The 16,900-nt window shown below is 37.7% G+C and overlaps 2 protein-coding genes across 2 annotated transcripts in view; both read left to right on the forward strand.

Annotated features, from left to right (window-relative positions):
- LOC134791772 (uncharacterized) overlaps positions 1-16,900 on the forward strand; it is a 329,980-nt gene that overhangs the window by 145,145 nt on the left and 167,935 nt on the right. The gene's annotated exons all lie outside the window — the stretch shown is intronic.
- LOC134791638 (protein winged eye) overlaps positions 1-16,900 on the forward strand; it is a 135,941-nt gene that overhangs the window by 112,214 nt on the left and 6,827 nt on the right. The window contains exon 8 of the mRNA XM_063762692.1: positions 8,907-9,032. Within this exon, the coding sequence (XP_063618762.1) occupies positions 8,907-9,032 (126 nt within the window). The remainder of the gene's footprint in view (positions 1-8,906; positions 9,033-16,900) is intronic.

The following is a 16,900-nucleotide window of genomic DNA, read 5'->3' on the forward strand; positions in this document are numbered from 1 at the left end:
CGACGAAGCTAATTCTAGAATAGGGCAATTGGCCTAGATTTCTAGCGTGGAAAATAAAATAAAACCGACAATTTGTTTACGCGCGTTCGATGAATGAAAAAAAAACATACTACCAGTATTTTAATAAAGCTTGGCAGGAAAACTTGAGCTTTTTACACAGTTTGTTCGGAAAATCCGTTGTTGCCCATTCGGGTCATTCGGCGTCGGATAAACCCTTTTCTTCAGCGCGCGTGATACTAGGCGAGCAGCGGGCACGAGGAGGTGTACGAGCGGCTTACTGTCGGCCGCCGTGGGTGCGAGCGAGACGCGCTTATGCGTGGAATGCGGGCGTAGGAGCGCGATGCCGCGGTGAAGGTCAACTGATAGAGCGCACAGTGTATTTACGAAGACAGATGCATGTTGTGATGTTTATTTAAAAGGCGAGCTAGGAAATGTTCGGATTGATTTATTTACTTTACTTCCAGTACATAAGAAGCATATGCTTATGCAAAAATATCAAGGCTAACAGTTTTGAATGATTCATGGTTAGTTTGACTAGAAAACAAGTTGGTTGGTTGGTTTGAAGTTCGTTTCGGTTTCTTCAGTTACTCGTGATCGTGAACAAGATGCACGTTGTGCACGTAGGGTAAACTACGGAGGTAACTGCGTCGAAATATCGGGAGATCGAAAACAATACAAAAGGTATTTTCTCTTAATAAATGTGTTAATTATACATGATTTTGACTCTTGGATACATCTAATATAATAAGGATAATTTGATAAACTATATAATCTTATAGTTCTGACACCTAGAGACATTTACACCTCTAAATATTATAGTTTTTTTTTGTGGTTTTTATTTGTTTTTTTTTTTAATATTATTATTATAGTTTTTTTATGTAATTCGACATTAAGAGACCATAAACATCTTTAAGTAATTGTAATACGTTAGTTTGAATTGGTAGTTGCAGTTAGTTGTATTTTATAAAATTGTTGATGTATTGTTATTATTTTTGCTTGTACATATGTAAATTCAATGTTGACGTGTAAAACTGCCCTTGTGGCCTATTTGCTGAATAAATGTTGAAGTTTTGAAATTTTTTGAATCAGTAATCACGGTCCATATCTCAGTCGATATAAGTACCTATGTCATGGCTAATTTACCGTGTTTGTTTTGATTGAATAATTTATAATTTAAGAGCGATGTCCTCTAGATAACCCTAACAGTTTAAATTACTCTTAAAGTGGAACTACGCTAAGTTTTCATGCAAAGTATGGAGCTTATAGGGTGTATTCATCATTACTGCCATGTTTGTACAAACAAAGGTAGCGTTTATTTAATCACACAAACGGGTCTATCGCGGTAGACCCGTTTGTGTGATTAAATATGTGTACAAAACGCGAGAGTTTAAAGTGTTATAAAGTTAGCGTTGGTCAGAGTCTAAAATAGATTACGTGTCTAACAAGTTCAATCTGTACCACGCTACTCTACGCAGCCAATGTCAACAAGGAACGGCGCGCTGCGCCAGAAAGAGACAGCCGCGCAGCACGTGCTCCCTTTCATAATCTTTTTGCTCCTCGCGCCGCTGCCGCTCCGATAATACATCTCATTGTGGGAATTTGTTCGTGAGAGAAATAGTTTTTTATTTCTTATTGCTGAATCTTTTTTTTTTATTTCACTTAAAATTGGGATAAGTTTAATTTCAAGTTGTTTAAGTTTGTATAAAGTTGTTTATGCAAAATGCCCAATCTAAATGATGAGGATCTAACCTTTCTAGCATTTTGTTTATGAATTACAAACTCGTGTTAGATATTAGATTAGATAATTATGATAACGAAAACAAGTTTTCCGATCAATTATTTTTGTTAGCTCGTATTAAGTAAAACCAGGCGTGGCTCACTCTGATGCGATTTCGTCGCGTCGCAATAAGTAGCTACAAGTACATCCGTGTGGCTAGCCATAGACCGCGCGTGGCGCTTGCGCCACCTAGCGGTCATATCTGCCCTAATAGCAACAGACGCGTTTTGTTGGAGAGTGAATATTCTGTACCTAGTACTATTATTTATTCTGTGGTAAAACTGTTAATAATTTCCCTAAAAACAGTTCTATTTTCAATCAGTACGTCGGTAAACCTCAATAAAATAAAAAAACAACCGTTAAATAAATTAAAACAAATTGCGTACTACTCAAAAGTGTCAAAAGGATCAAAGATAATAATTAAGCCCCAAAAAAAGACGTCATCCGAAAGTGCGCCAAGCAAAAAAAATAGTTTTAGTCAAAAGTGATATCAGATTCGGGAACCGGTCTGGCCGGTTGTCAGCTGAGAAGTATTGCCGATGTATAGGCGTAGTATATTCGAACGTTTAGGGATACTTTACATGTTAGAATTTCAAATCTTTGATGGAACTACGACCCTTTTGAAATAATACTAATAAATGACTAGCCTAGGTTCCTCGTGCGATTTAACATGCCTAAACAAAACGAACGAGTAATATAAACAATAGCATACAAGCACGTTTATAAAAGGTACGTGTAGGTACATACCTACTTACACATTGCACATGCACATCGTTGTATTGTATCACTAAACCTTAAGATTTATAAAACAAGCTCCCTCGCCGCGTCTGGCTGTATGTATGTTCGCGATAAACTCAAAAACTACGAATGGACTTTCATGCGGATTTCACCTATCAATAGAGTAATTCTTGAGAAAGCTTTAGGTGTATGATTTGTTAAGATTATTACTACCCGAAGCTGTTAAAACTGATAAGATATCGTTTTCAAATTTATTTAGCGTAAATGAGTTATTTTCTTCTATATTATTAACCAACTAAGTCTGAGTTTGGCGGGTAAGGTAAGGATCATATTGGTGTGTTTTAGTATAGTCTTCAGTATTTTTCATAATATGGTGGCTGCCCTACATTAAAGTGGGGATGAAATTTCTTTTCGCTTCCACCCTATAGTTTGGGGTGTCGTTGGATAGGTTTTTTCAAACGAATAAGGGTCTTTAAGAACTATTTTTTGATCCACTTAATATTTTCGGAAATAATCGATCTGAAAGAAAAAAAGTTGTGTTTTACCCTTTAGTTCCCCTAACTTTTGAACCATGGGCCAAAAAATTTGAAAAAAATCATGAAAACAGCTTAGTAAAGACTTTTATGGAAAAATATAGCGAACCTAATCGGTATAGCTGTTTTTGAGTTTTGGCAAATAGTCTATTTTGACAGACTGGTAACTACGGAACCCTACACTGAGCATGGCCCGACATACTCATGGCCTGTTTTTTTATATTTTATCAGCAGGTTGCTTAGCTTGCATAATCTAAACTAAAATTTTTATTTATGATGAACAATTACAAAAAAACGACGTTTTCTTAATCCGTCTATTTTTTATCTCTTATTTAACTTTAACAGCCTGTAGCTCCTAAAGTATTGATTGTAGAGTAAAAATAAACATAACCAAATTTGTAGTAAATTTTATGTTAAAACTTTTGTCCGAAGTAATTATAATGCTATATTCGTACAGATATTCGAGATATGTGCAAAAATATGAAAAAGGTACCTTCAACCCCCCCTACACCCTCAGCACACCCCCTACCCTCGTGGACTATTAGTATGTTTATCTGGACACCACAAGGTATACCAGTACGGTTACCATCAGTTTGTCACTGACATAAACGCCGTCGAGAACGTAATTTACTTTCTATTAGATATGAGCGCCGATGGGCATTTTGCCGGCGGCGGCGCGCCGGTCAAAATCGGTCGGCGGCGGCGGCGAATCGGCGGCGTGGCCTTGAAACACTTTTGATTTATACAAAAGCAATTAAAACCAAAATTTTACCGAAAAAACATGTTTTTTGCCATAATCACGCTACAAAGTGAGTGCATTTTTGAATTTCAAGTTAAATGTATCGAAAACTTGCATGAAATAGTTTTATATCGCATAATAAACTGTATGTAGATAAGCAGCAATGCCGCGATATCAGAGACGGTCTTAATCTTGGTGAGGCCTTTTGTCCAGTCTTTTGTGCTAAGTAAAAGATAGCGGGTAGTCTATATCAGGGAAACGTTTTGTCTACAGTCGAAAAAAGAGCCGGACCGAGAAAAATCGAGCTCCGTCATTATGTCATTAACTAACATCGACTCAATAAAACCTATGTCAAAACACGATGCCCAAAGTTGTGCTCCACCTAACACTGAAGACCCGATTCCGACGCCTCCTCATAGGCCGAGCTGCAGGCAAGCAGACAGCTTAGAATAGAACGCGAATAGAGTGTGAGCTAGGCTGACGGCTGAACTCTGCAGAGATAGGGCCCGCGGCCTGGAGCGAAAATTTAGCTGACAGTTTGCATTTACCATTGATATTTTTGAGTTATATGAAGCTAAAATACTTTTTGAATGCCTATAAATTATTCAGAGTGGCGCAGTTAAAGATCTAAACTGCACAAAATATATATTATCTGATTTTGAAAGTAGTAGTATCTAACAAGGTCACGCCGATGCCACGCCGATAGCGCAGCGTCGGCGGCGGCGGCGCGAAAATTTTGTCGGCGGCGGCGGCGCGCCGGCGCGGCGCTCATATCTACTTTCTATACATCTCGCTCGCACTCGCATATTAGTGCAAACGGGATGTATAGAAAGTAAATTACGTTCTCGACGGCGTTTATGTCAGTGACAAACTGATGGTAACCGTACTGTACCAATTTTCAAAACTACACGAATTATTTCCGCAGATTGCCCAAATTCGGCTTAATTTGACGTGGCTAAGTCTATTTTACTGTTAGGTATTGCTACTTTTGCCATTGTTATCATTCAGTATAATGAAATACTTAGCTATAGCATATTCTGTAGCGCCAAATATGTAAGGATGTTTATAAAATACACGTGGATTCCTTTATTTTGCCAGTACTTACAACCATACGAGTATAAACCCTACCGAAATAAGTTTTTGAGTCACTTAATGAGCTGAATAAATTATCCTTAATGTAATAACAATTCTGCGTGGACCAGTCTTAACAATTAACATTAAAGTAAATTCTAATCTCACCTACATCGGTTTCTTATCTAAACTAAAGAATTAACAAATTATTTTCGTTTTCGGCGAGCACGTTTCCGAACGAGTTGTTGCCAAAAAAACGAAGCCGGCACATCTGGTCGACACTGTCGGCGGTTTAGGAAGTGGGCTCGGAGCTTCAGTTTATTTATGAAGCTCATAACCGAGTGCCTGCCGCGAACGTCGAAAACCGAATGAGGTTCGATGGGGAGATGGGTTTAGAACAAAAAGAAGCCTAAGTTCCAACATATAATTAGGAAAATCGGATAGAGAGAAAAGTTCGATCATCACAATAAGCCCTCTAAAGTTACGTATGGGGTATATATATTCTTCAAAGGATCGTATATTCTCTATTGATCTTGCATATTCAAAGGATAGATAAGCAAATAGACTAACATAGATAATAGCCCTGGACCTGCCTTACTAAAGTTAAGAATCCCATTATGAATTAATTACCATAATATATCGTCTTCAACTAGAAAACGTAAGCTTTGCTTACGTACGTGTATGTAAGATTGTGCACAAATAAAATAAACTATTTTACACTTATTTATATGGACACTGGACAGAGTGTAATAAACTATTGTTAATTGCTGAATAACTAAGTAACTCGTAACATCACCTGTCTAGTGATAATAAAATAATTGTATTTAAAACGATTTCGCCTAGCAAACAGCAATAATTAAAGCATAAGCCAGACCCAAGCATAAACACAGTCATAAATACATCGTTCCCACTAACTCATTGCATATGCAATTCAAAAGCACCCCTGCATGCAAAAACATAACCCTTCGCCTCGCACGGTCGGGTTCCTAAGGTTCCTACTTTACTTACTTATAGATATAATAATATGTATTTAGTATAGTATCTATTAGTTGAACTCTAAATACGCTACTATAAAGCTGGGTTTGTTTTATCTAGACGCGATATGAGTTTCTGAAGTAAAGTAGCCTATATTGTTGGTAGTTTTATGTTTTTGTGCGGTTTTTGCAGTTTCTCGGTGTTTTTTCTCGTATAATTTAGATCGAAGTTACAATGTGGTAGGTAAAAACACTAAAGGCGTAAGATATGCGGCAGTTAAGCATAAGCAATAAGTGTACCTACTTCTTAGGGGGTTTCATTTTTTCGTGCCTGTAATCATTATTAAGCATTAATTAGTATATGTATTGTGTGTATTAATGCATAGCGCTTTTATGTAGGTACCTACACTACACTACATCAATACCATTTGTTAAAATGTAGAATCTATACGAAAGAAATAGAAGGAGACAGGATACAAAAACATGGCACATATATACATTTAATAAATAAATGTCGGTAATTTAACTATTTACCTACGTTTGTATGATGCCTCGATCGATTTATATAAGTGAAACTAGTGAAACCTTAGGATTATCTGAAGTAACGTGCATATCGTTTAATCTGTTTCCGAGAACTAATATAATATAGTAATACTTATGCATTACAGACTCAAAATCAAATTTGACACTCAATACCGAAATAATATGTACATATATTATAAGTAATATTTAATGTCCCACCTACTATCGTTATAGGTTACTTAATCTAGGCAACCTAGATGGAATATTTACGATAATGGTCACGCAACAAGGCCAAGTGCTTGTCATCGGCCCACGACTTGGCCTATAGTTAAAAGGCAGTTCTGTTGTGAAATATCATTCTATAAATAATAACAAAGCAAGAGTTAATGGGCTGTATTGTTTAACTGATGCTCTAATGAATCCCTAATTGGTGAGATTTTAATAAAAAAACATCGATATGTTGCAATGTGCTACACCTATCCATTATTAAAAGGCAGATTTTTGTTTTCTCTTGAAACAGGGACAATATCATTGATATCTCTTTTAAGATCATCAATAAGTCGATATCTGTCTCTTTGTCGCTCAAACATGTAAGGGTGTTAGATATGTAGGTAGATAACGTAATTTTGATTTCCGCGTCAGGGATACGGTTTTGAACCTGAATTTGTAAGACAGAAGTAACAGAGAGGAGAGGCGTAGCGAGACGTGAAAATGATTATAATGAAAAATATTGGCGTGTTACAGTGCACCTAAGATGACGTCACAAATTCGAAACGAGTGGCGATAAATTAAAACACGACTGAAGGAAGTGTTTGAAATCGACACAAGTAGCGAATTACCTCAATATTTGCACGTGTATCGTACAACGTTTTACAGTAGGTACATTATGGCCCTTTAAACTTTTGACATAGGTACGCACGGAAAGTGCTCTTTCTTGCGGGAAAGTCCCGCACTAGTGCGGGAAAGTAGGGCCATATGTACTGTAAGTAAAGGAAATTTATATATTATCTTTGGTTTTTTTGTTGTTTAAAGTAAAGGTATAGGTGCTCGACGCAACATAGGTTCGATCTCTGCTTTGACACGGATAAAAAAAAGTACCTACTAGTAGGTATTGGTTAGGTTTTGTTCTTTATTTTTACATTTACATACACTTAATTTAGTAATAACATTCATATGATACCCATATAAAATGTCATGTTTGGTAGTTTGCAACGTGCAGTTCCAGCCGACTTGCAGCTGCCGAGGCTCAGGGCTCAATGTGCCTAAATTGGCTTGTCAAGTTGTCAGCCACCTGAGCCAACCCCGCTGGCCAATTTTACCATATACAGGCACATGTGGTGTCAAGAATGATGATAGTATAATTAAAATAAAGTTATTTCACGCCATACACGAAATGAATTACTAAAATTGTGGAATGAACGTAACCGCCCTATAATTTAGTGCGGTAATTAGTACAATACGTGCCTACGTCCAAAATTTAAAGGGCCATATGTAGCTACTGTAAAACGTTGTACAATACACGTGCGAAAAGGTAATTCGCTAAATCGGAATATAAGTTGACATTATTCAGCAATTAAGTAATTTTTCAGTAGCAGGTTTTATTATACAGTTCAAAAAAACTGTTTTGAGGGGACATAACAAAGTCGTGAAAAGGGTTCACATGAAGTGAAATTTGAAATGACTTTGAATTTTGAACGCACCACTAGTTTTCCTTGTCGCGTGAATTTTATTGCCATTTTCAAATTGTTATTATTACCTACAAATTGTGGCGATAAGAACCTATCTCTCTCACTCTATTTCACTTATACACTTTGAGTGAAGATATCGAATAGGTATATACTTACCTTTTGTAGACTGATATAGAGACAATGAAATTGATAACAAATAATATAATTTAAGTAGATTATGATTGGTTTATCTAATACATACACCTACTTACTTCGATATTGACTGATAACATATGTTCCACTATACTATATATGAATACCTCCATGAATGTTTTTTTAATTGGTTTTGTAATGGGTCTTATATTAAGTACGCTTTTTAAATTTCCTTTCTTCTTTCGTAACTACTTCTCAATAAAGGACTTGTATTTTGGCTATTTTGATACAATAGGTAACTATAAAACGAAGCTTATTATAAACCTAACTGCCAGCTGTAGCAATAATCCCTTAAATTCATGCTATTTATTGGTCAATTCAATATTATTTCGATCAATATCGAACCCATAATAAAACGATACATCCATAATGAATCGCTTTATTATACTTTCATACATAACCAGTCAATGTAATTGCCTCCATTGATACAATAGGTAACTATAAAACGAAGCTTATTATAAACCTAACTGCCAGCTGTAGCAATAATCCCTTAAATTCATGCTATTTATTGGTCAATTCAATATTATTTCGATCAATATCGAACCCATAATAAAACGATACATCCATAATGAATCGCTTTATTATACTTTCATACATAACCAGTCAATGTAATTGCCTCCATTGATTAAAATAAATTGTTCGTACGCGCATAACACGATTCTTCTTTCTCAGGGCCTGCGTCATTCTGTCATCCGGACGGCGCGGCGGCCATGACGGTGCTGTGCGACGACCGGTCCGCCCCGCTGGCGTGGCCGGCCCCGCCCGCGCCGCAGTCCGCGCCCCTCTGGCAGTATCCCGGTAAGCCCCACCTCCTGTACGCTTCTGCGAGCCTGGTAACTACGCGCCAACTGCATTGCGAGACCGCCGCGGCAGCGCCGGTGCCTTTCCGAAGGACCCCGTTGAGTCATGCTGCTTTGGTAGCAGCATTGCAACTGAATTTGTCCGGTCAATAGCTGTTGACATTCCATCCGGTCTTTGGTATAAACCGGCCGAATTAAGAAGACTCCATATCAAAGGAACTCCTATTGAAAGGGAAGGGTATTGTAACGCGGTCGGCTTACGCGCTGACGCGTTTGCGCGCTACTTTGGCGCCTCGCGTGAACTCTTTCAAAACTTTTTAATTGTTTCTTCATTCTTTGAATTCTTAATTGTTGGGTTTTTATTAAGGTAATAATCTGACGCTCGTTTATTACGAGCGCGGTCTTTATAAATCTCCGTTTTATTTGTTCGAATACGAATGCATAATAAATTAGGCACTAGTGACTAGCTCGTTTTACTCTGGTTTTACTGCATAAAACTAAACTAGTCTGCGTTTCTGAGGCCCGAGTGATTTCAATCTTGAGCTATCCATCAAGAATGACGCTGATGATGTTTAATTTTTTTGGTAGTTAATAATTTCGTCAAGTATTTTCGCCAGATTTAAATCAGATTCCTCGTAATGGTTTTATACTGTTTTTATTTCAATAGACATTACTTCTTATATGTACCTAGTTCTTATGAACATAATTTAACTAGTGTGGGTCTGTGAGTTGTAGACCGTGCAAGCATAGCTTAAAACAGAAAAAATCCAAAATTGAATAGACAAAAAAATCTATTTAACCTGCTCACAAAATTTCATGAGAATCGGTTGAGGATTTGTGACCTGTAGAAGAGAACATCCGGACATACGAAAGCAATTTTGGCCAAGATGAAGTGGAGACCTTCGCTGACGCTCGGTCAGTTATCAGCAGACATTGTAAATTTATTTTATAGCATTTTTGGTACAGCGGAGTAGTGTTAACGGAATTGGTATAGATAATTCCAACTGAAATGGTAAATTAAGGTTAATATTAACGTAAGTAATTAACGCTAATTAATCATTAGGGTTGAAATTGTTTACCTACTTATACCAATTCTGTTAACACCAGATTCTGTGACACCAGTACGGTTACCATCAGTTTGTCACTGACATAAACGCCGTCGAGAACGTAATTTACTTTCTATACGTCCCGTTTGCACTAATATGCGAGTGCGAGCGAGATGTATAGAAAGTAAATTACGTTCTCGACGGCGTTTATGTCAGTGACAAACTGATGGTAACCGTACAGTCCGCTGCACCGAACATGCTATAAAATTTACGATGTATATATAGTGTATAGAAAGAAGGTAAGCGATCTTGACATGTCTTTTAATTGAAAAACGCTTTACAAAAATCAGTAACTATTACTTATGAAATTAGAAGAATTTAGATGATCGTATTAGATTCATAATTGTCACATATTTGCCGTGACTTATTTTTAAAACGAATTTTTCAATAAAAAGACAGATCAAGATTGTTTACCTTATTTCTAATGCTAAAAAAACGAACTATAGGTGCAGTCAGCAGCGGAAGTTGCTAAGCGGGCGATGTGTTCAAAATGATCTTGACACGACTTTATTGTTAAGGGAATAAGAGCGTGTCAAGGTAATTTTGAACACCTCGCCCGATTAGCAACTTCTGCTGCTGACTGTACCATGATAAGATGTTAGATGTTATAACTGGTAGTTAAACTTTGTTTTTCATTTAAAGTTTTTGAGTTCCTTGAGCTATCTGTTATCACGTGTCTTGATTTTAAATATACCTAGTTGCTTCACATCTTAAGGGGCCCACTGATTAACAGTTCGCCGGCCGTTCAGTTAGAACAAAATTTTGACAGTTCCGAACAACTGACAGGCCGATACCGTCCGGCGGACTGTTAATCAGTGGGCCCCTTTATGGACGTCTAGGTACAGTAGGTTTCTAGTAGGTTAGTAATTCATATTAAAGCTAATAAATAGAACTTAAGATTTGGTATTTAAGATATATCTAAATAAGTAAATACTAATAAGTATGTTCTCTTACGTATCACGAGGCCGATTTTGAAGAGATATTTAAGGTCAAAGTACCTACTTATTTAGATATTAAATTTTAGAACAAGTAAAGGTTTTTAGATCATGAGTTCCGACTGCGCGGGTTCTTCTTGAAATATATATTTTCCTATCTCCCAAGTAGTTCTCAACTTCTCATGGTTTATCTAATTTACTTTTAATTAAGTTAGGTCAAAGGGTCCTTTTCTAAGCTCGATTGTGTACGGTTTCTGAATGTAGGTAGGTAGGTATCTAGAAATGGCTGAAAGTTAGGGAACATCAGTTGTCGCCGACGTTGCAGTTAGCTTGCAGTCGGCGTGCAGTTCCCATACAAATTGCAGTCGTGTTGCAGTCCGTCTGTATCGGCCCTAACCTTATTATTCTTAAAGTTATATGTAAAATAAGGTTTACGATCGGTTGGTCAGTCTCAGTCTTTAGGGCGCGGTTGTGTTAGGTATGCGATAAACGCTGCGTTAACGGAATGTATGAAATATGACAATGCGCTTACCAACTGGTAAAGGCTCTCTTCATTGTTCAAAAACTGATAGCAAAGTTGCATTTTATTCACATGTGAGGCAAAGTAATCAAATGCAAATTTTGAGCTGTTTTTTTATGTTTGCTGGTAGAATTGACTTTTAAATGATGATTTTGAATGATAAATACCTATTTAATAACATTCATTTAGATTTGATTTGGTTTGATATCTTACTTGAAATGGAATCTTGAGTGATTCCTATTTTCGAACCACTTGCTACGCTCGTGGTTCAATTTTAGAATCTTTCGCTTTCTCGGGTATCAATATTAGCACGAGCGGTTAAACAATAACTTTGCCCCCTTGTAAAACAAATAACTATTTTCCTAAATTCCGTTGATCGCATGCGTTCAACGCTGCGTTTATCCCATACCTTATACCTATTAGGTAAAACAACCGCGGGCTTCAGTCAGGTCCAGATTTCCCCCTAGGCCCACAAGGCCCGGGCCCACAAGGCCCGGCCCTAGGGGCCGGCACTAGCAATGGTTTTGAGATGGAGAACTGCCATACAAAGTGCCTAATATAAGGGGCCCTAGGTCTCTAAATCCGGGCCTGGCTTCAGTCAAAGGAGCATTCCATGAAATTGTCTACCATTGTCTCGCGTACAAACGCGAATTTTCTGAAGATTTGCAGTTATAAGAGTATCCATTTCTATGACGAATGGTCAAAAATATGCACAGAAGAATAATCGCCAACATTAGGTAAATGCCGAAGAAAAAGTGGCAACACAGGAAATAAAATGCGTCTGTACGGGACAGCCCGCGTGGAATATTCCCAAATCTGATGTTTCTGTTACCACGGCCGCGGCCATTGGTATCCGATCGAGGTTTCCATTCGTTTGATCGAGACCGACCACAAGCATTAAGTACACATTAGGCTAATACCTACATCGGACCTAGCCAAGATGAGGTCTTACATTTACAATCGTCAAACGAAAATAAAAAACCGGGCAAGTGCGAGTCGGACTCGCGCACGAAGGATTCCGTACCATAATGCAAAAAAAAAAAAAAAAGCAAAAAAAAAAACGGTCACCCATCCAAATACTGACCACTCCCGACGTTGCTTAACTTTGGTCAAAAATCACGTTTGTTGTATGGGAGCCCCATTTAAATCTTTATTATATTCTGTTTTTAGTATTTGTTGTTATAGCGGCAACAGAAATACATCATCTGTGAAAATTTCAACTGTCTAGCTATCACGGTTCGTGAGATACAGCATGGTGACAGACGGACGGACGGACGGACGGACGGACGGACGGACGGACAGCGAAGTCTTAGTAATAGGGTCCCGTTTTACCCTTTGGGTACGGAACCCTAAAAATGAAAGGTCAAGAGTAGAAAAAATAATAGACCTGGGCCATGTTGCATAACAAACTACAACTAATATTACAAGCGGAACTCCTTTTTTAATTAGTGAAATTAGAAAAGGAGTTCCGCTTGTAATATTAGTTGTAGTTTGTTATGCAACATGGCCCTGTGTGTATTATAATTATAGGTGTAAATATGGCGGGAAATGAAACAACCGAAAGTTTTAGTTACCTATAGATAGATAAACTTCATTGAAGGTTTTGAAAATAAGCAGGTTTAAGTACCTACTTACGTAATATCTATACTACCTAGGTAAAATCTCAAAATAAGTATCGTTTAAACGCCACGTTGCGATTATTGTGATTATTCCGAATATTCCGAAATGCCTTTACCTATTAAAATCGACTTATCCAATTTAGGGTAGGTAAGTACCTACTTCGTAACGTCGTCGGTCTTAGAAACTTTTAGAACACGTAGTTATTAGGGTTCCTAATATGTTATTGTCAAAATGCCGGGCTAAACTGCGACCAAAAATTATAATGACCACGAACCACTAAACACAACCAGTTTCACACCCGCATCATTCGTTTCACACGCTCCTTGTCACTTCCCTACCATAAATAATCTATCCTAAAAAAACCATAAAAACTCAAATTATCGATAACCCACGCGTGGGCCAACCCTATTACGCTTAACGCCGCCCGCCGCGCCCCGCCCCTTTTCTTGTCTCAGCCAATCGGAGGGCTCCGTTGCGGTTAAGGCGGGGCGGTGGGGTACGCCTCGAGCGGTGTAGTGTTGTGAATTCGTTTTTCTGTTTATGTTTCACTGGTGGTTCGGCGCGTGATCATGGCGATTGCTGGGTGAACGTGACACGCGATTTTTTGTCGTTGAAAAATATGGTTTCTTCGTGAAAGCTTGTGGTTAGGAAGTGAAATTAACATCTAATAGTAATTAGGTACTTACTTAGGTATAGGTATTAAAATTTCACACTCGTCGGTACAACCTAAATTGACAGGAAATAACAAAATGCTGATTGCAAAAATGCAAACAGAGCTAGCTAACATGAAAAGAGGAACAATAATTTTGCTTGTAGATTACATGTAGAAAATAAAGTAAAAAATTGTATTATGATACTTTTTACCTTCTGAACTTAGGTAGGTAGAGTTAGACCAAGAAAAGTCTGCAGCGATTTTAATAGCCCACGCGCAGTACCAATGTTATTTTAAACGTCAAACTTCTATGAAATTATGACGTTATAAATAACACTTGCACTGCGTGGGCTATAAAATTCGCTGCAGACTTTTCTTGGTCTAACTCTAGGCCTCCGTCTCAACTATTAGGCAAACTAGTGTAAACAGTTAATAGGTACTTACCTATCAGTTTTAAATCCTTTATTAATAATATTAATTAAAGATTGTAAAGAGATGATTTTTATATATAAAAGGAAAAATCTAATAATTTACGCTTCCGGCAGGACTAGAACCCGCATCCTCTGCAAAAACCGCTGCTCTGCTTGCAAGGTTCTGGTAGACTTCGTAGCTCAAGGTTAAGTAATGCACGGGTTGCAGAGGTTGCGGGTTCAAGTCCAGCAGGAAGCTTACCTAAATTATTATTATTTTCCTTTAATATAAAAATTTGTTGTATCGCTCGCAGATGGCAGAATCTGGCCTGAAATCGTGCATTTAATACATAAGTATAACCTATATTTTTAATATGTAAAGTAGGTAGGTATGTGAATATGAATTGGTAAGCGTATTATTTTGTGTTTCTTTATACTTACCTAAGTTGATGACGTCTCTACTTTTCATGAGAGATTTTAATTTGAAACTCATTTGCACAAAATATATCTAGATAGGTACGCTTACTAAAACTATTTTTTTTTTGGCCTAAGATAGCCGATGGAATGTTTGATGCCGTTTTGAAAAAAATACTACCTAATACTAATAATTTATTATGACTTTGTAAAGGCCGTAGTTGTTATTGTTAATACGACAAGCCATAAAAACACTTGAAGACCGGACCAGAAAATCCTTACAAGAATGCGTAAAGGTCACCGCATTGTATTCAGATATCGAAATACTAATCAACCCGTTTGTATGGCCTTAACATCGCAGTTCCTTATATGTAGTATATGGTTATTATTATTAATGAATGACCCAATTAAATTAATTATCCTCCCGTCCCGGTCACGTCATTAATCATGTATGAGCACGCGGCTGTCAAAAATACGAAGCCAATCGATATTGTACTTTAATTTATAGGGCATTGGTTCTAAAATGCTCATGCTTTTGGGTAATACGATTGCTGAAAATCTAAAATACGAGGACTAAGGACTTACCGCGAACACAGAAGTTCGTAAATTTCGAATATCTTTTTCTTTTCGTCCAATTAAGGCGTAATTAGAGTGACAGAGACAGTTGCTCGAAATTAACGAACTTCGATTTTCGCGGTTATATAGCCCAGGTTACGCGATTTTGTACCATAATTTACAGGGCGTAGTAACTAAAACGATTACTTATACGTTTGGGTAATGAGATTGTACAACAAGACATAAAGTGACCTATCTTTACCCGAGGCAATTTTTTGGTCTGAGCGAAGCGAAGACCAAAATAGTAGACGAGGGTAAAAATGGACATTTATGCCCTTGTTGTACACTCGGCTTTTCACTTCGATTGCGAGGAAAATATACAAAAAATCAAATAGTTTAGGTTATTTTAACGTATTTATTCAAGACTAAAGAAAATTGTTCTTGGGCCGGTCGGAGGCGCGGGGCACGCCGATCGGGAGAGCGCCGGTCGGGGGCGCGCCGGCAGGGCTGGCAGTTTGTATGGCAGAATTTGGACTTTATTGCTAAGTCAATAAGGGTCGTAATAGATGATTTTACTTTATGCTCTAGAGCATAAAATGCGATTTTATGTCGTCTACGCACGACATAAAGGTGCACTTTTTGAGCATAAGAAGTGAAAAATATATTATAAAACATTTTTGGAAGGATATTTTATTAAAAATAACTAATAAGCTCGTCAAAAGTAAAGCGATAACTTTCGAGGAAATTACCAATTGTGTACTTCACGTTCCACATAAAAAAAAAAAATTTTTTATTAGCCTATAGGAGTGTCCCATTGCTGGGCAAAAAAATTGTTTACATTGTTGTGATGGTTGAGTATCGATTACTGCTGAATGTGAACGTGTTTGTCGCGCCAAATGGGTTCATTTGGTAGTTTTGAACATGCTTGGAACATTAATCAGGATTAGGGATTACGAGCGTTACTGTGGAGTAGACATACAGCAAAATAGAGACATCGGATGCTAGGGGGCAAAATTTAATGACAGGACGGGAGTTCCTGTAACAATAGATTATCGATTCTTCTTCTTCTTCTTTATATTTAAGAGCTGTACTCTTGTCGGTGGAGCAATCTCCAACTCGTCCGGTCCTCTGCCAACTCTTTAACCTTCTGGTATGACACGACCTGGATCTTTTATTTTATTTGGCTTAGATTATCGATGCTTTTCCCTTGTGATCGCTCCAAGTTTTGTTTGTACATTTTTGTTCTGTTGGTGTTCTCTCTTTCTCTGTTTTACAAATTCTACAGCATAATCTTCCCTTTTACTCATTCGTTAGCTTCTAATTGTTAGTTGAGGTTTCTATAAAACCCTGACACTCGCTAAGTCCCCACAATCCTGACAAAGGACCAAAAATCCTAACATGTCAGGGGAAATCCTGACATATGTCAACCTTATACGTACCTATTACGTCACGAATCTAAAATAAATGTGGAAATGACTACGTACCGTACGTCCATGTTAGTCATGGAACCGCGGTAGGTAACGTATACCTAATGTGATCAAAGTTAGTATGTTTCCCACACAGCGCGCACATTCCGACACGCAGCGGAACTGCGCGCGCACATGTAGGTACGGATCGAATGTCAACTAAACTACCTGTCAGGGGGCCTAGCCAA

Source organism: Cydia splendana, chromosome 6 (genome assembly GCF_910591565.1).
Source record: "Cydia splendana chromosome 6, ilCydSple1.2, whole genome shotgun sequence".
NCBI classification, from domain to species: Eukaryota; Metazoa; Arthropoda; class Insecta; order Lepidoptera; family Tortricidae; genus Cydia; species Cydia splendana.